At 54.1% G+C, this 24,155-nt stretch overlaps 2 protein-coding genes across 3 annotated transcripts; both read left to right on the top strand.

The window, feature by feature from the left end:
- The first annotated feature begins 84 nt into the window (after nt 1-84).
- Nucleotides 85-2,837, top strand: GDPGP1 (GDP-D-glucose phosphorylase 1). The gene is made up of 2 exons (XM_070400660.1): nt 85-410; nt 1,633-2,837. Exon 2 carries the CDS (start codon nt 1,641-1,643, stop codon nt 2,835-2,837), a length of 1,197 nt encoding a protein of 398 aa, XP_070256761.1. The 5' UTR covers nt 85-410; nt 1,633-1,640.
- A 391-nt stretch (nt 2,838-3,228) lies between these two features.
- Nucleotides 3,229-24,153, top strand: TTLL13 (tubulin tyrosine ligase like 13). Of its 2 annotated transcripts, none has more exons than XM_070400658.1 (15): nt 3,229-3,309; nt 8,303-8,557; nt 9,166-9,206; nt 10,362-10,480; nt 12,524-12,654; nt 12,884-13,040; nt 13,683-13,826; nt 14,151-14,236; nt 14,511-14,742; nt 16,926-17,110; nt 19,353-19,538; nt 20,895-21,087; nt 21,377-21,556; nt 22,307-22,619; nt 23,224-24,153. In XM_070400658.1, exons 2-15 carry the CDS (start codon nt 8,313-8,315, stop codon nt 23,478-23,480), a joined length of 2,469 nt encoding a protein of 822 aa, XP_070256759.1. In that variant the 5' UTR covers nt 3,229-3,309; nt 8,303-8,312; the 3' UTR covers nt 23,481-24,153. The 2 variants fall into 2 exon arrangements, with proteins under 2 accessions (XP_070256759.1, XP_070256760.1); XM_070400659.1 differs by lacking the exon at nt 3,229-3,309 and adding an exon at nt 7,636-7,832.
- Nucleotides 24,154-24,155: the final 2 nt, after the last annotated feature.

The raw sequence follows: 24,155 nt of genomic DNA, 5'->3' as shown, positions 1-24,155 counted from the left end.
TGGCGGGCCACGCCGCGTGCGTGCGCGCGGGCTGCGCATGCGCGGAGGGCACCGCGTCCTCGCTGCTCTGGCTGCAGTAGCTGGGGGTCCATCTCGCGGAGCTTGCTCCTCGCCTGCGGTGGTCGGCGGCGGCGGCCTCGGGTGAGGTCTGGTAAAGGGCAGCAGGGAAGTCTGGGGCCAGGGGGGCCTGGAAACTCTCTGAGTGGCCATTGGCCGCCGGCTGCCCCTGTGCCTGAGGACGGCTTTTGCATCCCGACGTCACCACCCGGCCCCCGCCTCACGTGTTGCAGCCCCCAGGTCGCCTCTGCAGACATAGCCGCCAACCTACTGCCTGTGAGGCTGTGTCCTGTCACCCGCCGGATGCCAAACGCCGTGCGGAGTGACTTCGATTTTTGCAACAGCCCTGCAAGGTAGGTTCCCCTGTGCCAATGCACGAATGAATGAAACTGCGCTGTGCCAAAGGGTGAGGATTCCAAGCTGCTGAGAGGAGGAGGTGGAAGGGAGGTTATTTCTTTCGTTTTGCGGAAATATCATTGACAGGTGCACTTGTGGGGATTAATTCTGGATTCTTCTAATTTAATCTGCTTGCTGATCTTTAAAGTGTAAATGTGAGCATGCCAATTAAAAACAAACAAACAACTAAAAACGCGCACCCCTGTAATCTGATTTCAGCTTCTCTCTGCCAACTCCTCAGGGCCTCTGTGTTTTGGCCACCGTGGGCTCTCAGTTCCTCTTCCGGCTTATGCTCACGGAAGCCTTTCCTGAGTCCCTGGACTAGATCAGGAGTTTGCCTTACACTTGCCGAGCTCCCGATGCTTCTCCTGCGCGGCACGTACCTTGCTTGCAATTTATAGTTACTCGGGTGATGTCTGCTTCCCCCACTAGACTGTAAGCCCCGTGAGCTAGGAGAGGCATGCACGCCGGGACCTGATACGTGGCCTTGATTGAGTAAATGTTTACCGAGTGACTATAGTTTGCCCAGCACTCAATGTGATCGCCCAGGCTGGCTTGGCTCAATGGATAGAGTGTCAGTCTGTGGACTGGAAGGTCCCAGGTTCGATTCCGGTCAAGGGCACATGCCTGGGTTCCGGGCTCCATCCCCAGGGTCTCTGTCATGTGCCCTGACTGGGAATCGAACCTTGACCTTCCGGTTCATAGGTTGATGCTCAACCCCTGAGGTACGCCAGATGGTTATTTGGATTTTTAATTCAGCAAAAATATATGTTCATCTACAGGATCATGAGTAATTTCTGTATTTCAAAATATTTGACCAAAGGTTTATATGACTTTTGTAACCAGAAGAACAAGTAAAGGTTATTTGAAAATAAAAATAAAATATCTTGCCCTAACCGGTTTGGCTCAGTGGATAGAGCATCGGCCTGCGGACTCAAGGGTCCCAGGTTCGATTTCGGTCAAGGGCATGTACCTTGGTTGCGGGCACATCCCCAGTGGAGGGGTGTGCAGGAGGCAGCTGATCGATGTTTCTCTCTCATCGATGTTTCTAACTCTCTATCCCTCTCCCTTCCTCTCTGTAAAAAATCAATAAAAATTTTAAAAAATAATAATAAAAAAATAAAATCTCTGGAAATGGGGTAGCATCCTGTGTTTTTCCCCCTCTTACGTTTGTTTCAGGTCGGCCCATGGCGGATTCAGCTGGTTCAAGTGAAACTTCCTATCTGCTCCCTCCAAACAGGGAGGACTGGGAAGAGCAAGGCATCCCTGACTTTGTCTATGGACAGAAGGAACTCACGCGGGAAGGGATCCAGTGGCCCAGGACCGCGCCCAGCCTCCCGGACACACGGCCTCTGTCTCGTTTTGACTCCGCGCTCTGCTCTGCCTGGAGACAGCGGATGGAGCTGGGGCTGTTCCGCTACCGCCTGGGGGAGCTGCAGACCCAGACGCTCCCTGGTCCCATGGGCTTCGTGGCTCAGCTGAATGTGGAACGAGGGGTGCAGAGGAGGCGCCCCCAGAACATCAGGAGCGTCAGGCAGGCCTTTGACCCCGAAGAGTTTAACTTCAACAAAATCCGGCCGGGAGAAGTCCTCTTCCGTTTGCGCCGGGAGCCCGATCCCCCGGGGGCTCTGCAGCAAGAGGATATCCTGGTGATGATCAACGTGAGCCCCCTGGAGTGGGGCCACGTGCTGCTGGTGCCCGAGCCCGCCCGGGGGCTCCCCCAGCGCCTGCTGCCCGGTGCACTCCGGGCCGGGCTGGAGGCCGTGCTGCTGAGCTCACACCCGGGCTTTCGCGTCGGCTTCAACAGCCTGGGCGGCTTGGCCTCCGTGAACCACCTGCACCTGCACGGCTATTACCTGCCCCACAGGCTGCCCGTGGAGGGGGCACCAAGTGAGCCCCTGGACCCTGGGGGCCGTTTGCACCTGCTGCAGGCGGTCCCAGCCCCCGGCTTCCTCTTTTACACCAGCGGGCCAGGCCCGGACTTAGAAGCCTTGATAAGCAGAGTGTGTCGCGCCACCGACTATCTGACTGCCCGGGAGATTGCACACAACCTGTTCGTGACCCGGGGCGCACCGCCTGGACAGACTTCCTTTTCCTCAACCCTCACAGGGGTCCGGGTAATCCTCTGGCCCCGGAAGTCCAGCTTTGGGGTAAAGGAGCGGGAGGCATTCAATGTTGCCCTTTGCGAGCTGGCCGGGCACCTCCCTGTCAAAACACCCCAGGACTTCAGCAGCCTGACGGAGGCGGCCGCGCTGGCCCTCATTCGGGACTGTCTGCTGCCCCCGGTGCAGGCCGAAGAGGTACGGGCAGCACTGGTGGCCTTGACAGCCCAGGAGGAGCAATCATTAGGGCGTTTCCATCACTGCTCTCTCACCGGGTCTTAGCCTCAGAGGAGGGAGCGAGAACCGATCGAAATGGTCTCTTTCAAGAGGAGACACCTTGGAATAAATGGAATGAGTGAGTCCTCGTGGATGTATCTGCTTCTTTCCTTTCTTCTGGGGCAAGCCCCAGGGGTGCCCAGCCTGTTGTTGGGAAGGGGGCATGCACAAGCGTTAGATACTCGTGAGTTTCTTTATGGACTTGCCCTTTCATATCAAGTCTTACAAAAGTGATAGTTTATGTACCTCTGGCATGGTGCCCTCCCCCCCCCCACTTGTTCCCCCTTTGCCTACCACTGAGTTTTATTTCTTCATCTCTCCCTGCATTGGGCCCTGCTCCATCCAGATGCCCTCCTTCTAGCGCATTCTTCCCCTGCCTGGCTACCGGGAATTTTCCTCCAGCCCTAACAAACACAAGCTGAGTACTCTTCACATACTTCGTCTAGTGTGAAAACGAGTGGTACTCACAGCTTTAAAGGTACAGCTTCTCTTTTCTATTTATTTATTTATTTTTTGTTAATCCTCACCCGAGGATATTTTTCCATTGATCTTTTTTTTTTTAATTATATTTTATTGATTTTTTTTTACAGAGAGGAAGGGAGAGGGATAGAGAGCCAGAAACATCAATGAGAGAGAAACATTGATCAGCTGCCTCCTGCACGCCCCGCACTGGGGATGTGCCCGCAACCAAGGTACATGCCTTGACCGGAATCGAACCCAGGACCCTTGAGTCCGCAGGCCGATGCTCTATCCACTGAGCCAAACCGGTTCTGGCTCCATTGATCTTTTAGAGAGAATGGAAGAGAGAGGGAAAGACTGAGAGAAACATCGATGTGAGAGAAACACATCAATTGGTTGCCTCCTGCACGCACCCTGTCCAGGGCCTGGGCCGGTGAGGAGCCTGCAACCGAGGTACATGCTCTTGACCAGAATCAAACTTGGGACCCTTCGGTCTGCAGGCCAACGCTCTATCTACTGAGCCAAACCGGTTAGGGCAGTGGTCAGCAAACTGCGGCTCGGCAAACCGCGGCTCTCGAGCCACATGCGGCTCTTTGGCCCCTTGAGTGTGGCTCTTCCACAAAATACCGACTTATGCGCTTGGGCCACGGAGTTTCAATCGCACTGTATGTGCGCGCCCGCACGTGGTATTTTGTGGAAGAGCCATACTCAAGGGGCCAAAGAGCCACATGTGGCTCGTGAGCCGCAGTTTGCCAACCACGGGGTTAGGGCGAGGTACAGCTTCTCTTAATACCGATGAAGTGGTTAAATGGAGGTGGGCAGAGATTTAATAACTTGTCTGAGATCACACAGCTCATCCGTGTTGGGGTCGGGACTGCAGCACAGGCAGGCAGACACCAGAAGCTGAGCTGGGACCATTACTTGTGACCGTCTCTCCAGGTAGCGGCTCCCGTCACCGCGGCTCTCCTTAACAGCTCACTGGCCCAGACCTGAGGCTCCGGTCCCCAGGTGGTTGGCTGTCTATGGCCAGGCCTCTAGGAAAGAATTTTAGAGGTTTGAATCCCAAAAGATATTATAGTCTCATTGGGATAAGGCAGAATATGTACTACCTCCCATCTCATAAGAAAAACATTATAACAACCTAACCTCTTTGGCTCAGTGGATAGAGCGTCAGCCTGCGGACTGAAAGGTCCCTGGTTCGATCCCAGTCAAGGGCATGTACCTGGGTTGCGGGCACATCCCCAGTAGGGAGTGTGCAGGAGGCAGCTGATCGGTGTTTCTCTCTCATCGATGTTTCTAACTCTTTATCCCTCCCCCTTCCTCTCTGTAAAAAATCAATAAAATATATTTTTTTAAAAAAGAAAGAAAAACATGATGACAAATGTAAATGTTTCCATTAATATGTTGAACATTTAAATTTCCACCAAAAATTTGGGTTGCCCTCGTATTTTTGGCACTTTGCTGTCATTTTAGCTCAGTGCCTCTTTCTGAAAACCCCTGCGTATACAGGCTTCATTTTATTTTGCTTGTTCATTCTCTGAAGGGTTTGCAGGCGACCATTATAGCAAAGTGGATTTTGTTTCCAAGGTAATGAGCCCAGATAGCGGATTTTCCCACTTATTCCCTGGGACTGATGTTCAGAGGAAAGCCTTCTCTGGCCCAAATAGGCTTTTTCATAAAAAAGGGGGAAAAGGTTTCCTTTATGGTTCTACTTCTCAGCCATTTATATACTTTGTGAGTTCTCAAGAACGGAATTTTAAAAAAATATATTTTTATTGATTTCAGAGAGGAAGGGAGAGAGAGATAGAAACATCAATGATGAGAGAGAATCATCGATTGGCTACCTCCTGCATGCCCCCTAGTGGGGAATCAAGCCCACAACCCAGGCATGTGCCCTTGACCGGAATCAAACCCATGACCCTTCAGTCCGCAGGCTGACGCTCTATCCACTGAGACAAGCCAGCTAGGGCAAGAATTTATTTTTTTTAAGTATGTTTTTATTGATTTCAGAGAGGAAGGGGGAGGGACAGAGAAATAGAAACATCAATGATGAGAGAATATCATTGATTGGCTGCCTCCTGTATGCCCTACCGTGGGGATCAAGCCCGCAACCCAGGCATATGCCCTGACTGGGAATCAAACCATGACCTCCAGGTTCATAGGTCGATGCTCAACCACTGAGCCACACTGGCCGGGCAAGAATGGGGTTTAGATTGAAGGTTTTTCTAATCTTGAGGATGGAATACTTAGGGGACCCTTTGTTCTCAGAGCCCTGGGCTTTGAGAGTGGTAGGAAGGGCTGATCCAATGGGGGCCTCTTTTTGCTTGCTTTTTGATGAGGGGCCTCATGTACTAGGAGGTTTTGGATTTGATCGAATGGGAAACCCTGAAGAGTTTTCAAAGGGGGAGTAACATTTGCATTTTAGGAAGAATACTTTAGCTCAGTGGTTGCCAAACGGTGGTCCGCGGACCACTGGTGGTCCATGAGGTCTGAAAGGTTGGCGACCACTCCTTTAGCTGTATTGGATGGATGGATGGATGGATGGATGGATGGATGAATAGAATCAGGGAGTCCAATTAAGAGGTTGGTGAATGGTGGAAATTCAGGCAAGAAATGATGGTTCAGGTCCTAGAACAGCACCTGGAATACTAAATATTTGTCAAAAGAAAAAAAAAATGAGCCTGACCGGTATGGCTCAGTGGATGAGAGTCAGCCATGAATCAGGCAGAAGGTCATGGTTCGATGCTGGCCAGGGCACATTCCCGGGTTGTGAGCTTGATCTCTAGTAGAGGGTGTGTAGGAGGCAGCCGATCAATGATTCTCTCTCATCATTCCTGTTTCTACTTCTCCCTCTTCCTTCCTCTCTCTGAAATGTATAAAAGCATATTAAAAATAAAAAAAAATAAAGTGTCCTAGAAGGCAAAGGACTCCAAAGCATTTCAAGGAGAGGGTACTTGAGAATGTCATATGCTGAAGAAAGATCAAGAAGTCTGTGAGTCAGCCCTAGCTAGTTTGGCTCAGTGGACAGAGCGTTGGCCCAGGGACTGAAGGGTCCTGGGTTCGATTCCTGTCAAGAGCAGGTCAAGGGCACGTACCTTGGTTGCACCTTCCCTGGCCCTGGTCAGGGTGTGTTCAGGAAGCAACCAATCGATGTGTTTTTCTCACATCGATATTTCTCTCTGTTTTTCTCTCTCTCTTCCACTCTCTCTCAAAATCAATGGAAAAATATCTTCAGGTGAGGATTAACCATAAAAAAAAAAAAAAGAAGAGTCTGTGAATCAGAAAATGTCTATGTCTCTTTATTTAAAGGAGGGAAATTTTAATTTTTTTAAATTTATTGATTTTTTTGAGAGGGGGAGAAAAACATTGAGTTGTTCCACTAATTTATGCATCCATTGGTTGTTTCTTGTATGTGCGCTGACCTGGGATGGAACCGCCATCTTGGGATGTTAGGAATACACTAACCAAGTGAGCTACCTGGCCAGGGCTAAAGGAGGGAAATTTTTAAAGTGTCCTCTAGATTGAACCACATAGGATAATTGTAAGGTGAGCAGAGTTTGGTGGAAGTGGCCATCAGAATCAGATAAAGTGGATGGACAGCGAAGGGACAGTCTGATAAGGCGCTTGAGGGCACGTGTGCTAATTGAGGCTGACCCTCCAGGTGCAGAGACTGCTCAGGCATGTTTATTAAAAAAAAAAAAAATTTATATATATATATATATATATATATATATATATCCCCCTAACCAGTTTGGCTCAGTGGGTAGAGCGTTGGCCTGCGGACTGAAGGGTCCCAGGTTCAATTCTGGTCAAGGGCATGTACCTTGGTTGTGGGCACATCCCCAGTAGGAGGTGTACAGGAGGCAGCTGGTCGATGTTTCTCTCTCATCCATGTTTCTAACTCTCTATCCCTCTCCCTTCCTCTCTGTAAAAAATCAATAAAATATATATTTAAAAAAATTGTAACAAAGGCAAGCACATGTGTCTACCTGACAGAGTTGGCCAAATTCTGGGCTTAGCCTGGTGGTTCAAGAAAGGGTGGGAGTGGGGTAGAGCCTACTGGCATTGAAGCCAAAGGACTACAAGTCCCATGATGCAGTCTGTCAGCTGCCACAGGAAGAGGGCCTGGGCTAGGTGGCGCTTCCACTTCCGGCCAGCCCCGCCCCCCCCCCCCCCTTTCCCCGGTGCACAAGATGGCCTCGGAACGCTCCGCCGAGTGGGTGTGGTTCCCGGGAGGCCCCGCCCCCAGAACGCTGCTCCAATGGGGGTCACTCGTGTCCATGGCGACAGAGGGCGGTGGCAGCCAGCTTGCGGAAGGAGCCACCACCGCGGGGATCTCGCAACTAAGAGTGAACCCCGTGGGGAACGGGCTCCCCCTTGTGATCAGTGGGGACGGCAAGTCCCGTGGAAGGAACCAGGAGGCCGTCCCTGAGGCCCAGCAATGCCCAGGGAAGGAAGGGTGGACATGAGCGACCAGCTGAGTCCCGTCCCGGGCCACTAGGAGTGGACTCATCAGTCCCTCCGCTCTCCTCGGAACTCCCGGTGGGCAGAGTCCACAGGGGGCTCCTCCTCTGCTGTCAGCACCTAAGAGGCCTTAGCTAGCGGGTGCCTGGCACCAGGGTGTACACGTGGAGAAACTGAGGCCGGCCTAGGGGACCTCTGGGCTTGTGCTCTGTTTTAAAAGCGAAGCCCCCGTCCTCCAGCCATCCCCCTTCCCATTCAAAAACGAAAGCAGCTGTGGCATGGTCCCTGCCAGCTCTGTTCAGATCCTGCTGCCCCCCAGCGTGTTGTGTGGTGTCACCTTGGGTGACGCCAACCCAGCATCTCATGGGCGTCCCAGGACCCCGACTGCCTCCTTGGAAACTGCCCGTCTTGCAGGGGGATGGTCTGTTCCGGAGGAGCAGCGGCCTTCCCTTCTCACACCAGAAAGGTCCTCAGGGTGCAATTCTCCAGGCCTTCCCAGGCCTGGAGGGGAGCCTGAGTATATTTCATCCCCGCCCCTGTCCCCCCAGAATCTCAAGGATGGAGCCAAGTCCCTCTAAGACCAGCGAATCAGAGCAAGACTCTGTTGAAGAAGAGGAGTCCGAGGAGGAGTGCGACGATGGGGAAGTTGCCATCTCTCCTAACCCTGCTCAGCAGACACTCTCCAAGGCTGACAATGGGGTCGCCTTATCCATTGTGGCCACGAAAATCCCGAAAATAGTCTTAGCCCCGGCTGCCTTAGATGACTTAGAGGTCGGGAGAAGAAAGAGAAGGCGGAGATGCAGGTAACAGTTCTCTGCACCCCCTCACCTGCCCAGCTCCGCAGGCACCTCAGCTTCCCTTTGCAGTTGGGCTTGGGACCCAAGGTCTTCCCTTTATTTGTTTTTGTTTAAATATATTTTTATTGATTTCAGAGAGGAAGGGAGAGAGAGATGGAAACATCAATATTGAGAGAGAATCATTGATTGGCTGCCTCCCACACACACCCCACCGGGGATTGAGCCCGCAACCCGGGCATGTGCCCCGACCAGGAATCAAACCCAGAACCTCATGGTCCATGGGATGATGGATATTCAATCCACTGAGCCACCACAGCTAGGCTACCTTAGCTTTTTTTTTTTCCCCAAGGTCTTCCCTTTAGTCATGGAAGGATGGCAAGGAATACCAGAGCTTCACTAATCTTTTGGTACAACGAAAACAAACAAAATTCAGAACCATGGGGGGTGGCTTAGTGTAGAACTTCAGCCTGTTTATGTCATCTTGGTCCTCAAGGGGCTTCTGGGGGAAACGAACTGCATTGTGGGTTTGTTGGGTGTGTCAGCTGAGCACCTGGCAGCCAGGGGTCCGCCCTTCCCTCCCCTTGTGCCTGATTGCTGCCCTTCCTCCCTCCCAGAGCCCTGGCCATCAACCTGACCAACTGCAGATATGAGAGTGGTAAGCGCCCGGCTCTGCTGTCACTTTCCCTCTGGGGATGGTCCCCCCAGTCAGGCTCCCAGCCCCTGGACCTTGTTGGCCTGGCCTGTAGCCTGTACCTGAGCGCCCTGGCTCAGCCGCTCGCAGCTGAGACATCCCTGTTCACTTTGTCTCAGGAGTAGGGTGGGCATCTAATATGAAAAAAAATAGCTAGCATGAAAAAAAAAATCACTGAAAGTCACCACTGCCCCCACCTTTGTCAGTTTGCTTTGTTTTTTAAAATATATATTTTTATTGATTTCAGAGAGGAAGGGAGAGGGAGAGAGGGATAGAAACATCAATGATGAGAGGGAATCATGGATCGGCTGCCTCCTGCACGCCCCACACTGGGGATCGAGCCTGCAACCCGGCCATGTGCCCTTGACCGGAATCAAACCCAGGACCCTTCAGTCTGCAGGCCGCCGCTCTATCCACTGAGCCACACCGGCTAGGGCCAATTTTCAGTTTTTATCAGAGATGAGATGAAACTCGGTTAAAACCATTTTTTCAAGGAAGCTCTTAAGATGATTTCAGCGATTTTTTAAAAATATATTTTATTGATTTTTTTTACAGAGAGGAAGGGAGAGAGTTAGAGAGTTAGAAACATCGATGAGAGAGAAGCATTGATCAGCTGCCTCCTGCACACTCCCTACTGGGGATGTGCCCGCAACCCAGGTACATGCCCTTGACCGGAATCGAACCTGGGACCTTTCAGTCCGCAGCCCGACGCTCTATCCACTGAGCCAAACCGGTTTCAGCGATTTCAGCAATTTTTAAAACTCACCAGCTGGGTCAGCCATCTCTTTCTCCCCTCTTATCCCCACTGTCCTCTGTGCAAGGGGCCCCCCAGCGTGTGAGGTGCTGGTGCGATCCCTACCAAGGGCTAGCTTTGCCGGCTAGAAACCGTCCTAGTTGAGAGAGGGAGTGACAGGCGCAGGGAAACAGACTCTAGTGTCCCCTGTCAGCTTGTGGGAGGCCCGACAGCTTCACGAACTTGGAGTTGTCACGTGGCAACTGAAGTGCAGAGCCGAGGTAAGAACCACCCCCCTCTTCAACCTGCTCTCCAGTCGGGGCTGTTCCTCACCCAGCCCAGCCTGGGCCTCCCTGACCTCCCTCCCTCCCGCCCTCCCTCCGCAGTGCGTCGCGCAGCCCGAATGTGTGGCCTGAGGGAGGTGGGCGAAGACGAAGAGTGGAACGTGTACTGGACGGACTGCTCTGTGTCCCTGGAACGAGTCATGGACATGAAGAGGTTTCAGGTACAACCTCCCAACCCACGATCCGGCAGGGGCTGTGGCCCCAGAATGACACCCCCCCCCCCCCCCTTGGGCTCAGGCACCCGAGGCTGTCACTCTGTGGCTATGCCCCTGTTCAGGGCAGGAAAGGCCATGGCCAGGGGCTTCCGTGCCAATGGAAATATTCTCCTCTTGGGTCTCTGGAACTTCTGTTGTGTGAAGAAGTGTCCGCGGGGCACATCCCGTCTCAGTATCTGCTGTTGGCCTGGAGGCTTGTGTGCCCAACTGGCCCCCCCCAGGGCAGGTGACTGTCACAGGGGAAGACTCATTCAGTTCCGAGCCAGCTGAAGGGTCCAGCCTTGAGCAGCTCAGCCTAGCATCCTACCTCCACCAAGAGCCAGTGTAGGGCCCTATCAGGTTTGGCTCAGTGGATGGAGCGTCGGCCTGTGGACTGAAGGGTCCTAGGTTCGATTCTGGTCAAGGGCCTGTACCTTGGTTGCGGGCACATCCCCAGTGGGGAGTGTGCAGGAGGCAGCTGATCGATGTTTCTCTCTCATCAATGTTTCTAAGTCTCTATCCCTCTCCCTTCCTCTCAGTAAAAAATCAATAAAATATGTTGTTGTTTTTTTTAAAAAGAGTCAGTGTGGGGGCCCTCATAGCCCCAAGAAAGTCAAGAAAGTTGGGTCTGGGTTCTCAAGAAGAATATTAAGTCTTCATGGTATTTTTGTGAACCCCTAACTGGGTCTTTGTGGTGGTTAAGCAATAAAATAACTGAAAAGGGTCTACACCAGTGACGGCGAACCTTTTGAGCTCGGCGTGTCAGCATTTTGAAAAACCCTAACTTAACTCTGGTGCCGTGTCACATAGAGAAATGTTTTGATATTTGCAACCATAGTAAAACAAAGACTTATATTTTTGATATTTATCTTATATATTTAAATGCCATTTAACAAAGAAAAATCAACCAAAAAAATGAGTTCGCGTGTCACCTCTGACACGTGTGTCATAGGTTCGCCATCACTGGTCTACATGCATATTTTGAGGGGAAGCCTCACAATAAGCCTCCCCATTAACGAGACTGTAACCAATCCCACGAGAAGAGCCAGAGACAGACACTGCCTTTATGTTCTTCCCTCATTAAATCCTCAAAGACAGCCCAGCTGGTGTGGCTCAGTGGTTGAGCATCAACCGCTGAACCAGGAGGTCACGGTTCGATTCCTGGTTCGGGCGCAGGTCCAGTGTTGTGGGCTTGATCCCCAGTGGGGGGCGTGCAGGAGGCAGCCGATCCATGATTCTCTCTCATCATTGATGTTTCTATCTCTCTCTCCCTCTCTGGAATCAATCACTGGGTGAGCCAGCGAGAGAGCACAGAGCGGTGGCGGTTCTGCCTCCCATACTGGGGGCAGTAGCAGGGTTCCAGCGGGCTGCCGGGCACTGCTGTGCCCTCTGGGGGTGCCATGGCCGTGCATGCTCTGGGCCGGTTCCTAATTTCCTTTTCTCTTTGCGGAAATGTCTTCTCATTTGCTTTGTGCTGTTACACACCAGTTATTCTTACAGGACTGGTCCCTGGTGGTCTGAGGGATGGTATAAGGGTCAGTGGTTCTCAACCTTCCTAATGCCGCGACCCTTTCATACAGTTCCTCATGTTGTGGTGACCCCCAATTTCATTGTTACAAATTGAACATAATTAAAGCATAGTGATTCATCACAAAAACAATATGTAATTATATATGTTTTCCGATGGTCTTAGGCGACCCCTGTGAAAGGGTCATTCGACCCCCAAAGGGGTCTCGACCCACAGGTTGAGAACCGCTGGTCTAGAAGGACCAAAATCTTGTCTAGCCCCTGCTCACTACCCCTCGTTTCTAACCTCAGGGTTATGTGTGTTTTGGGGAGAGGCTGCCTTAGGGGATCTTCCTGTTTTCTCTTTGGGGTGCTAGGTAGTGTTGACCTCCACTGACTTCTACCTTGACCTTCCCAGTCCTTCTCCACTGCTTTCTGGATGCCCAGGCCCCAGGAACAGCCGCTTCCTCTGGGGGGTCGTTTAACTCATTTGCTCCGTTTCAGAAAATCAACCACTTCCCTGGCATGACGGAAATCTGCCGCAAAGACCTGCTGGCCCGGAACCTGAAGCGCATGCAGAAAATCTACCCCCGGGAGTACAACATCTTCCCCCGCACCTGGTGCCTGCCCGCGGAGTGAGTGCCACCCTGGGGAGGGGAGGGTTCGCCATCTCGGTTCTCTCCAGACTCCGGATGAATGACCTTGAATGACCTTGAATGACCTTGAATGTCTCGGGATGGAAGTGGAGTGGTCTGAGACTGCGGGCTCCAGGAAGAGCGTGGACCGGAGGGCAGGAGGGGCCCACGGGGCCCTGGGACCGCCGTATTGCACAGGAACCTTCTGACCGGCCCCGTCTGCCCATAGCTACGGGGACTTCCATGCCTGTGGTCGTCAGCGGAAAACCCGAACGTTTATCTGCAAGCCAGACAGCGGCTGTCAGGGCCGCGGCATCTTCATCACCCGAAACCCGCGGGAGATCAAGATCGGAGAGCATATGATCTGCCAGCAGTACATCTCCAAGGTGAAGGGCACCTCGGGCCCACCAGGTCCCTCCACCAGCACTGGGGTGCCACCAGCACTGGGGCACCCCGTCGCTCCCAAAGCCAGGGAGGAAGCCAGTTTCCAGCTCCTGCCCTTTCTGCTATCTGCCCCCCCACCCCCCGCATCCCTCCCCTTATCTTGGAGGCCCTGTGGAGCCCTGGCTCAAAGCCAGCCTGCCTGGGTTTGAATCTGAGTTTTTCCACTTCTTCGATATCCTGGGTTTAGGCAACTGTCTTACCCTGCCTGTGCCTCAGTCTCCTCATTTCTTTTTTTTAAAAATATATTTTATTGATTTTTTACAGAGAGGAAGGGAGGGAGAGAGAGTTAGAAACATCGATGAGAGAGAAACATCGATCAGCTGCCTCCTGCGCACCTCCTACTGGGGATGTGCCCGCAACCAAGGCACATGCCCTTGACCGGAATCGAACCTGGGACCTCTCAGTCCGCAGGCTGACGCTCTATCCACTGAGCCAAACCGGTTTTGGCTCCTCATTTGTTATTGGGCATAACACCAGTAGCTCTGTCACGTGGTCCCTGTGGGAATTAAACGACCGTGTGTGTGACATTGAGCGAGCTCTTCAAAGCCCTGTCCTTTCTCCCCGGCGGGTCTGCGCCCCCTCAGCCCTTCCTCATCGACGGCTTCAAGTTCGACATGCGCATCTACGTCCTGCTCACGTCCTGTGACCCGCTGCGGATCTTCATGTACGAGGAGGGCCTGGCCCGCTTTGCCACCATGCCCTACGTGGAGCCCAACCACAGCAACCTGGTAAGGGGCCGGTGGCAGCCCGGGGGCAGGGCGGCACCCTTCCCTTTCCCACCGCTCTGTGCGGAGGTCTTAAAAGACACCCGTGGCTCCTCACTCACAACAAGGAACGAAGCCAATGAGCGCCTCAGCACCCCTTCTTCCCCGGGGGCTGCCAGGACAGTCCTCAGTGAAGCCGGACAGGAGATGAGCAGTCCTGGGGCGGCTGGGGATGCGAGGTGGGGGGGTGGGGGAGGAGGAAGGGGGCGGGGTGCTCCAAAGCAGTGAAGGGCAGGCGAGGAGAGAAGCAGGGCCCGACCTTGACCGCAGGCCGCTCTCTCCCCCCAGGATGAGGTCTGCATGCACCTGACCAACTACGCCATCAACAAACACAACGAGAATTTCGTCCAGGACGATGCTGTGGGCAGCAAGAGGTACTCCCCGCTCTGTTCTCTTCCTCTGCCCCTTAGCCTCAGTCTCAGCAGCCCAGGAAGGAACCTGAGACCGGCTCCCGGGAGCCGGACGGCTCAGGCAAACTCGACAGACCCTTTGTCCCGTGCCCGTCCGCCCGAGCGGGGCCCCGACCCACCCCGGTACCAAACCCGGCTCCACGCTGGTAGCGGCCCCCTTAAAGCGCCGGGGACTGAGGCTCGGAGTTAGGTTAGCGCCGCCGGGGAGCCTGCTTCCTCTGAGCCCTGGGCCTCGCAGGAAGCTGTCGACGCTCAATGCCTGGCTGCGAGAACACAGCTACGACCCCCGGGAGATGTGGGGGGACATCGAGGACATTATCATCAAAACCATCATCTCGGCCCACTCCATCCTGCGCCACAACTACCGCACCTGCTTCCCCCAGCATCTGAGCGGAGGGACCTGTGCCTGCTTTGAGATCCTCGGTTTTGACATCCTGCTGGACCACAAGCTGAAGCCCTGGCTGCTGGAGGTGAGGCCTCTCTCCTGGGCTTCCCAAATCCAAAGGCCTCCTCCAACAGGACACTCAGGTGGGGGGACAGAGAACGGGGGGGGGGGGGGTGCACAGCAGCACGGGGGCGGGCAGGAAGCGCACAGGGGATTAGATCTCTGTGCTTGGGACCTGCTGAGTCAGATCTTGGTGGCCTCTGCCTCCACCACAGGAGCCCAGGTTTTGGGTCCCAAGTGTTCCCCATGTAAGCCTTGCCTTTAAGGACCTGATATCCACACAGGCCGGCGGTCTGGCTCTCACCAGCCTGTGTGTTAGGGCCAGTGGTCGGCAAACTCATTCGTCAACAGAGCCAAATATCAACAGTACGACGATTGACATTTCTTTTGAGAGCCACATTTTTTAAACTGAAACGATACAGGTAGGTACATTGTGATTAACTTCATGAGGGTGCTCCTAAGCTGGCCTTTGCTAAAAACGCCCTCCATCTGGGGGGTCGACTCAGCGAACGTACCCCCACTTCTTCTAACGCCACTTCTTCAAAATAGACTCCCCCAGGCCGAAAACCGACTTCTGCACATGGGCCACGAAGTTTCAATCGCACTGTACGTGCGCGCCTGCCCGTGGTATTTTGTGGAAGAGCCACACTCAAGGGGCCAAAGAGCCGCATGTGGCTCGAGAGCCGCGGTTTGCCGACCACTGTGTTAGAGGGATCTCCGTGGCAGGTCCTGTGGCCTGGGAAGTCGGAGCAGCCAGCCTCTTTGGCAGAGGCCACTGGCGGGGATGCCTTTCCTAAGCCCTCCTACTAGACACCCCCCCCCCCCAGCTGGGCCTGCAAGAGGTGGCCACCTGCTCAGGGCGGCGAGGAAGGGGGAGGCCACCTGCTCAGGGCGTCGAGGAAGGGGGAGGCCACCTGCTCAGGAGGTCTAGAAAGGGGGAGGCCACCTGCTCAGGAGGTCTAGAAAGGGGGAGGCCACCTGCTCAGGGGGTCTAGAAAGGGGGAGGCCACCTGCTCAGGGGGGTCTAGGAAGGGGGAGGCCACCTGCTCAGGGGGGTCTAGGAAGGGGGAGGCCACCTGCTCAGGGGGTCTAGGAAGGGGGAGGCCACCTGCTCAGGGGGTCTAGGAAGGGGGAGGCCACCTGCTCAGGGGGGTCTAGGAAGGGGGAGGCCACCTGCTCAGGAAGTATAGGAAGGGGGGGGCCACCTGCTCAGGGAGTATAGGAAGGGGGGGGCCACCTGCTCAGGGGGTCTAGGAAGGGGGAGGCCACCTGCTCAGGGGGTCTAGGAAGGGGGGGGCCACCTGCTCAGGGGGTCTAGGAAGGGGGAGGCCACCTGCTCAGGAAGTATAGGAAGGGGGAGGCCACCTGCTCAGGAAGTATAGGAAGGGGGGGGCCACCTGCTCAGGGAGTATAGGAAGGGGGAGGCCACCTGCTCAGGGAGTATAGGAAGCGGGGGGCCACCTGCTCAGGGAGTATAGGAAGGGGGGGGCCACCTGCTCAGGGAGTATAGGAAGGGGGGGGCCACCTGCTCAGGGAGTATAGGAAGGGGGGGGCCACCTGCTCAGGGAGTATAGGAAGGGGGGGGCCACCTGCTCAGGGAGTATAGGAAGGGGGAGGCCACCTGCTCAGGGAGTATAGGAAGGGGGAGGCCACCTGCTCAGGGAGTATAGGAAGGGGGAGGCCACCTGCTCAGGGGGTCTAGGAAGGGGGAGGCCACCTGCTCAGGGGGTCTAGGAAGGGGGAGGCCACCTGCTCAGGGGGTCTAGGAAGGGGGAGGCCACCTGCTCAGGAAGTATAGGAAGGGGGAGGCCACCTGCTCAGGGGGTTTAGGAAGGGGGAGGCCACCTGTTCAGGAAGTATAGGAAGGGGGAGGCCACCTGCTCAGGGGGTCTAGGAAGGGGGAGGCCACCTGCTCAGGGGGTCTAGGAAGGGGGAGGCCACCTGCTCAGGGGTCTAGGAAGGGGGAGGCCACCTGCTCAGGGGGTCTAGGAAGGGGGGGCCACCTGCTCAGGGGGTCTAGGAAGGGGGAGGCCACCTGCTCAGGGGGTCTAGGAAGGGGGAGGCCACCTGCTCAGGGGTCTAGGAAGGGGGAGGCCACCTGCTCAGGGGGTCTAGGAAGGGGGGGCCACCTGCTCAGGGGTCTAGGAAGGGGGGGGCCACCTGCTCAGGGGGTCTAGGAAGGGGGCGGATAACGGCTCCTCCTGGCAGGTGAACCACTCTCCAAGCTTCACCACGGACTCGCGCCTGGATCGGGAGGTGAAGGATGCCCTCCTCTTAGACGCCATGATCCTCGCCAACCTCCAGGGCTGCGACAAGAGGAAGGTGATGGAGGAAGAGAAGCGGCGAGTCAGAGTGCGGCTTTTCCACTGCCACCAAGAGCTACGCGAGGCCAGGTACCCCAGCTGTCCGGGGTGTCTGTTTTATTTATTTTTAAAATAGGTCTTTATTGATTTCAGAGAGGAAGGGAGAGGGAGAGAGAGAGAAACATCAACGATGAGAGAGAACCACTGATCGGCTGCCTCTTGCATGCCCAATGCTGGGGATCGAACCCGCAACCCGGCCATGTGCCCCGACCGGGAATCGAACCGTGACCTCCTGGTTCAGAGGTCAACGCTCCACCACTGAGCCACGCCCGCCGGGCAAGCTGTGTAACTTGTCTCCTTCGTTATCACTTTCCTGAGAATGAAAGCCCGGGGCTGATCAGCTACTAAAAACAATTTTTTGCGTAAGTCATATATCACCTGTCATAGACAAGTATGTGCAAGTGCAAAAGATGCGGCGATCAGCCTGTCCCCTGCCCTTCTCCAGCTACTCAGTGTTTCTCGGGTCATGCGTGTATTTTCACAAACATTCAATGCACAGACATGTACTTATGCAAGTTGTTTTTCTCCTTTTACTGCCCAGAGAGGAGCATAACTTTCCCAACTTAACAGTGTACGTTAGAGCTATTTCATAATTAGCTTATAAGGAGCATTATGTGGTTTGATTAGCTGTTGTTGTTTTTTAACAAAGTTCCTCTAGAAACCATTTCCTGAGAAAGTGTATAGTAATGAAACACAAAACAGTTAAGTCATTCACTATTAGGGGACAGTTCATTTATTTTGTTTTTAGGGGGCAGTTTACATCAATATTGCCCACCCACTATTATTTTAATTGTAAGACGGTTTGCAAACATGGTCATTTGTTGCCAACACTAAATTCCAGTTTGTTGATGATCCATAAAAATGAATGGTCCCTGGCCGGGTAGCTCTTGGTTAGAGCCTCATCCTGATAGGCCAAGGTTGTGGGTTGGATTCCCGGTCAGGGCACGTACAAGAATCAACCAATGAATGCATCGATAAGTAGAACAACAAATCGATGTTTCTCTCTCTCTCTCAAAAAAAAAAAGAAAAATCAATAAAAAATGAATTGGAGTAGATTTAGGATTATTCTTATAATAAATACGTCCCTCTTCCCCACTTGCATTGCAAGATGCAGGGCCCATGTGTGCTTGATTTGCCATAATATCCTGGGGGGGGGGGGGGCGGTCTGGCACACAGTAGGCACTCCGCTGTCTGTGTGAGTGGAGGTAAAGTGTAACTGTATGTGCCCTGCGTATTCGTGCAGGATTGGATTGTGCACGTGACTTTATCAACCGTGTCTTTCAATGGGGATAAAAGGTGGAAAACCTTTGGGCTTAATAAACAAAAGTACAATCATCTACACTAATAAAAGAGATGTAAATTGGTCGTCACTCCGCTACACCCACCAGCCAATCAGGATGAGCATGCAAATTAACCTAACAAAGATGGTGGGCTAATTTGCATATGCAGGCACGGAGCAAAGACTGAAGGCTCCTGCCTGAGTGAAGACTGAAGACGACTGAAGACTGAAGAGGCTTGGCTTCTCCGCTGCAGCTGGACCAAAGGCCTGGGTCCCGGGTGCCCGAGGAAAACCGCTGCCAGCAGCCAGGGGAAGGAAGTCTTATTGTGCGAATCTTCGTGCAATGGGTTCTAGTGCATTAGAATATTAGGCAGCCATTTACAAATGCTGTTGTATGATCCCAATTTCATTTAAAACAAGAAAGGAAGGAGAGAATAAATAAATAGTCTGCTGCCCTGGCCAGTGTGGCTCAGTTGGATACAGCGTTGGCCTGCGGACTGAAGAGTCCCAGGTTCAATTCCAGTCAAGGGCACATGCCTGGGTTGCGGGCTCGATCCCCAGTGTGGGTGTGCAGGAGGCAGTCACTCCATGATTCTCTCTCCTCACTGATGTTTTTATCTCTCCCTCTCCCTCTCCCTTCCTCTCTGAAATCAATAAAAATATAAAACAAAATAATAAAAATTAAAATATATTATAAAAAAGAAGGGCCTGCCCAGTGGCAAAGCCAGGCTTCAAAATCAGGAGGCCCTGCCTCAGTCTGTGCTCATGACCGACATGCTCACTGCATCCTAATACGACGGGCAGTTTCTAGCTTCTTACTGCTCTTCCAGCTTTTCTGCGATTAGAAGCCCTACTTAAGTCAAGCCTGTTTTCATTAACACACACAGACGGGGCTGGCAGCTGTCACCGCAGGGGCAGGGCGAAGGCCATGGCGCCGCAGTCGGCCTGCCTGCTGGCAGACCTCCCGACTCACCCAGAGCTTGGTTTTCTTAGGCGCGTCCTAACGGAGCTGTCCCAGGCGGCACTGCTGGACCAGGAATGCTATGAGGACTCCCACCTTGGCGGGTACCGGAGGATCTACCCCGGGCCTGACACACAGAAGTATGAGCCCTTCTTTAAGCACAGTGGCTCCCTCTTCCAGGAGACGGCGGCTTCCAAGGCCCGAGAGGAGTGCGCCAGGTACTCCGCCCAGCATGCCCCTCTCCACGCGGGTGGGGGCGACTCCTTCAGGGGAACTGCTCCCCGGCAGGGTGGACAGGATGTCAGCCCTAGAGCAGCGGTTCTCAACCTGGGGGTCGAGACCCCTTTGGCGGTCGAACGACCCTTTCACAGGGGTCGCCTGAGACCATCAGAAAACACATATATAGCCGAAACCGGTTTGGCTCAGTGGATAGAGCGTCGGCCTGCAGACTCAAGGGTCCCAGGTTCGATTCCGGTCAAGGGCATGTACCTGGGTTGCGGGCACATCCCCGATGGGAGATGTGCAGGAGGCAGCTGATCGATGTCTCTCTCATCGATGTTTCTAACTCTCTATCTCTCCCTTCCTCTCTGTAAAAAATCAATAAAACATATTAAAAAAAAAAAAAAAAGAAAACACATATATAATTACATATTGTTTTTGTGATGAATCACTATGCTTTCATTGTGTTCAATTTGTAACAATGAAAATACATCCTGCCTATCAGATATTTACATGATGATTCATAACAGTAGCAAAATGACAGTTACGAAGTAGCAACGAAAATAATTTTATGGTTGGGGGTCACCACCACATGAGGAACTGTATGAAAGGGTCGAGGCATTAGGAAGGTGGAGGACCACTGCCCTAGAGCAGCGGTCGGCAAACTCATTAGCCAGCAGAGCCAAATATCAACAGTTCTTCAAAACAGATTCGCCCAGGCCGAAAACCGACTTCTGCGCATGGGCCACGAAGTTTCAATCGCACTGTACGTGCGCGCCCGCACGTGATATTTTGTGGAAGAGCCACACTCAAGGGGCCAAAGAGCCGCATGTGGCTCGCGAGCCGCAGTTTGCCGACCACGGCCCTAGAGGAAAGAGGGGGAGGGCGTTATAAATCCTATCCGTCTTCCTGATTCAGTTTAGTTACAGTGGTTCTCAACCTTCTGGCCCTTTAAATACAGTACCTCATGTTGTGACCCAACCATAACATTATTTTCGTGGCTACTTCGTAACTGTCATGTTGCTACTGTGATGAATCGTCCTGTCAATATCTGATATGCAGTATGGTCTTAGGCGACCCCTGTGAAAGGGTCGTTCGACCGCCAAAGGGGTCGCGACCCACAGGTTGAGAACCGCTGCTAGAGGAACGAGGGGGAGGGGAGTATAAATCCTAACAGTCTTCCTGATTCAGTCTACTAGGTTTCCCATCTTCCCCACATTCCTCTCCCATCAGTCCCCAAAACGGATCATAATGTCCTACTCTTCTCCCATCCCCATATGCCTCCCGCCCACCCCCCCCACCCCCGACTTCCCACCACAATTTCTCCAGTGACTGAAGCTGCTGTATCTTGTCAGGCAGCAACGGGAAGAGTTCCGCCTCAAGCAGAAGCAGCGGGAGGTCTTAGACTCTAAGAAGCCAAAGGACAACAAGGAGCAGAACCCCGGGGAGTCGGCCGGGGAGAACAGGCGATCCAGGCCCCGGTCCAGGCCCCGGTTCCAGAGCCTGGCCACCCACCTGGCCTACCGGAACCGGACACGGGAGCAAAAGGTGTCAGGGGCTTCGTGGCGCTTGCCTTTCTGCGGGAAAATGGGTTGGAACTATTAGAGAAGGGGATCTGCTGCCCTCTCCTCCTCATTTGAGAGAGAGAGGAGTTCCTAATGAGTCCGCGGAATCGGACTTTTTGGAACAGATCGTGAGAGAACGGGTAGCAAAGGGGATCTGGCTCGAGGGTCAGGGGAAGGGATGGCGGTAGAGGGCAGGAGTCCTGCAGTCGACTTGCTGGTGGTTTGGGACTCATCACTGGAGAGCCTGCATGCATCTCTCATGTGCCTTGTAGCTGCGACCAGGACACCTGGACACGATGCAGCCTCAAGAAATTGTGGAAGAGGAGGAGCTGGAGCGGCTGAACGCCCTGCTGCGGAGGGAGAATCTCATCCGAAGCCTGGGGATCGTCGAGCAGATCACCAGCATCGTGCAATCCAGCCAGCAGAGCCAGAAAAAACCTCCTGAGTGTCGGGTGAGGGGCTCTACATAGCGTCTCTCAGAGCGGGGACCAAGGCTGTCCTGGCGCACGGTGATGGCTGCGGCCCAGGCGGCTGATGGGATGGTACCTGGCAGTGCAGGCGGGGAAAGCAGTGTATGCTGGGCCTTAGGAAAGAGTTTCTTGGTTCTTTTCACGTCCGCTCCCATGATCCCTTGTTTTTGGCACTGGTTCCAGCCACGTGCCGCTCCCAACCTTCTCACAAGGGACTGGCTCTCTATATTCCCATCTGACAATAACCCCACCCTCCGTGGCTCCACCCTGTCACGGCCAGTGCCGCGGCTCTAGCGGGAGATAAGTAACGCCTTAGGCCAACGAAGCAGCTGCCGCGTTCACTATTCGCTGGGCTAGTAGCAACCCCGTGGGTCCTGTTTTTGTTGAGTAACTGGTTCCGTAGTGGCTACGGCCTGGAAGATTTTCCAGTTACCTATTTCTTTTTTTTTTAAATATATTTTTATTGATTCAGAGAGGAAGGGAGAGGGAGAGAGAGAAACATCAGTGATGAGAGAGAATCACTGATCGGCTGCCTCCTGCACGCTCCCTACTGGGGATCGAGCCCGCAACCCAGGCACGTGACCCTGACTGGACTCGAACCCAGGACCCTTCAGACTGCTGGCCGACGCTCTATCCACTGAGCCAAACCAGCGAGGGCTCGGTCCCCTATTTCTCCCACCACTGCCCCCAGCCTCACAAGAAATGTGGTAAGAGGCTTCTTCTCTCCTCTAGCCTAGATCTCACCAGGACGGGCTGAGCAGTCAAGAACTGCCGTCTCTGAGTCTGTTCCCATTGGCCCTCCTGAGAGGAGCCTACAAAGAGCAGGGCCCTCCTCACTTCCTGCACGTAGTCCAGCCCGAGTTGGTCCCCAGGATCCTAGGGCCACTGCCAAGCAACCCTGCACTCCTGCACCAGTCCGGGTGCTACCTGCAGCCCAGGACCTTCCACTGGACAAGAGACCCAGCCACCTTTGGCCCCTGCTCTTTGTCACTGAGGAAATCCGGGAGGCGCTGCTTTCCCACTTCCAGATTCAGGCTTAACAGCCGTAAGTATGCAACACTCGCTTGGTTCGCTCTCACTTGTGTGCATTTCCACCAGCACCTATCACAGCGGGGATGCTCCCCAAATAGAAGATGGCTCTTGCAGCAGAGTGGGAGCTGGGGAGGCCGGGGTCCCATGTATTTATTTACCTCCTCCCATGTACTAGCTAGAGCAGCGGTTCTCAACCTGTGGGTCGCAACCCCTTTGGGGGTCGAACGACCCTCTCACAGGGGTCTCCTAAGACCATTGGAAAACACATAGATAATTACATATTGTTTTTGTGATTCATCACGATGCTTTCATGATGTTCAATTTGTAACAATGAAATTGGGGGTCACCACAACATGAGGAACTGTATGAAAGGGTCACGGCATTAGGAAGGTTGAGAACCGCTGAGCTAGAGCCTGGTGATAGGAATGGCAGAAACACAGCCCCGGCACTCACCTCAGGGGGACATGGACACGTAAACACACCAGGGACAGTGCAGCGGGGTACAGAGGAGCCTCGGGTGGGTGCCAGCTATGCCTCTGTGTTGGTACTTGGGCAACAGAATTGGGAAATAGCTGTGAGTAGCAGCAACTCAAGGGGCCCCCATGTTTCCAATGCAGAAGGCCAGGCCAGCAGGAGGCTAGAAGCCATAAACAGAGCCATGGCAGGATCAGTGCCATCCTCTTTAACCCCCAAGCAGGGCTATTTCCTGCAACGGGAAAGCGTGATAAGTAGCCCGTGGACTGAGTGCACCTTGCCCTGCGTGGTAAATTCTGAACACAGAGCAGCCCAGGCCCAGGACCTCCCCCTCTGCCCTACCCCCGCGCCCCTGACGGAGAGCGCCACCGCACTCCTGGACATCGGCCACCACAGGTAAACGCAGGGCGGGAGCCCCGCGCCCACCGCCGCCGGACAGCCCCCTCCGGGGGTCCAAAGGGGCAAAGGGCCTTCAGCCATTGCTCTTTAACCAAAGACTGCCACGGAGCTCGAGTTGGGGAAGCCTTGGCCAGGAGCCCCGTCTGCATCAGGCTCCAACCTAAGACACTGGGAATTCTTCGATACCCCAAGATTATTTTCGGATCAGAAAAAGACTAAAAAGCGAAGGAAGAGGTGCCAGGGCCGGCCAGGCACTCGTCGTCTCCGCCCTTCAAACCTGAGCCTGGATTTGTCGCTAGGTGATGGGTCCGAACCCTGGGTCCGGCCGGGGCCGGAGCGCCCGAGGCAGGGGGCTGTCATCATCAGAGGACCGCCGAGGCGGGTCCTTCCCGCCGCCGTGGGGGGAACAGGCCGGCCTGGGTTGCCGTAGGGACGAAGGGTTGACTCTTGGCAAGTGAACCCGTCATTTTATTAAAATTTATGCGGTTTTGTAGAAGCGTCCTTCACCTCATTCGGACTCTCGCGTACCCGGGAATCGCTCCCATTATTTACAGCGGAAAGGATGGGCCGCAGAGCTCTTCCAGGCCAGATTGGCCGCCTTCTGCCGGAAGCGGGGGAGACCGGGGACGTCACTTCCGGGTCCCGCCTACCACTTCCGGGTCCCGGCCGTCGGCTT

The sequence above is a fragment of the Myotis yumanensis genome, unplaced genomic scaffold, assembly GCF_028538775.1.
Source record: "Myotis yumanensis isolate MYYU_CA2020_CCGP unplaced genomic scaffold, mMyoYum1.0.hap1 SCAF_20, whole genome shotgun sequence".
NCBI classification, from domain to species: Eukaryota; Metazoa; Chordata; class Mammalia; order Chiroptera; family Vespertilionidae; genus Myotis; species Myotis yumanensis.
This window is presented reverse-complemented; position numbering and strand designations above follow the sequence as displayed.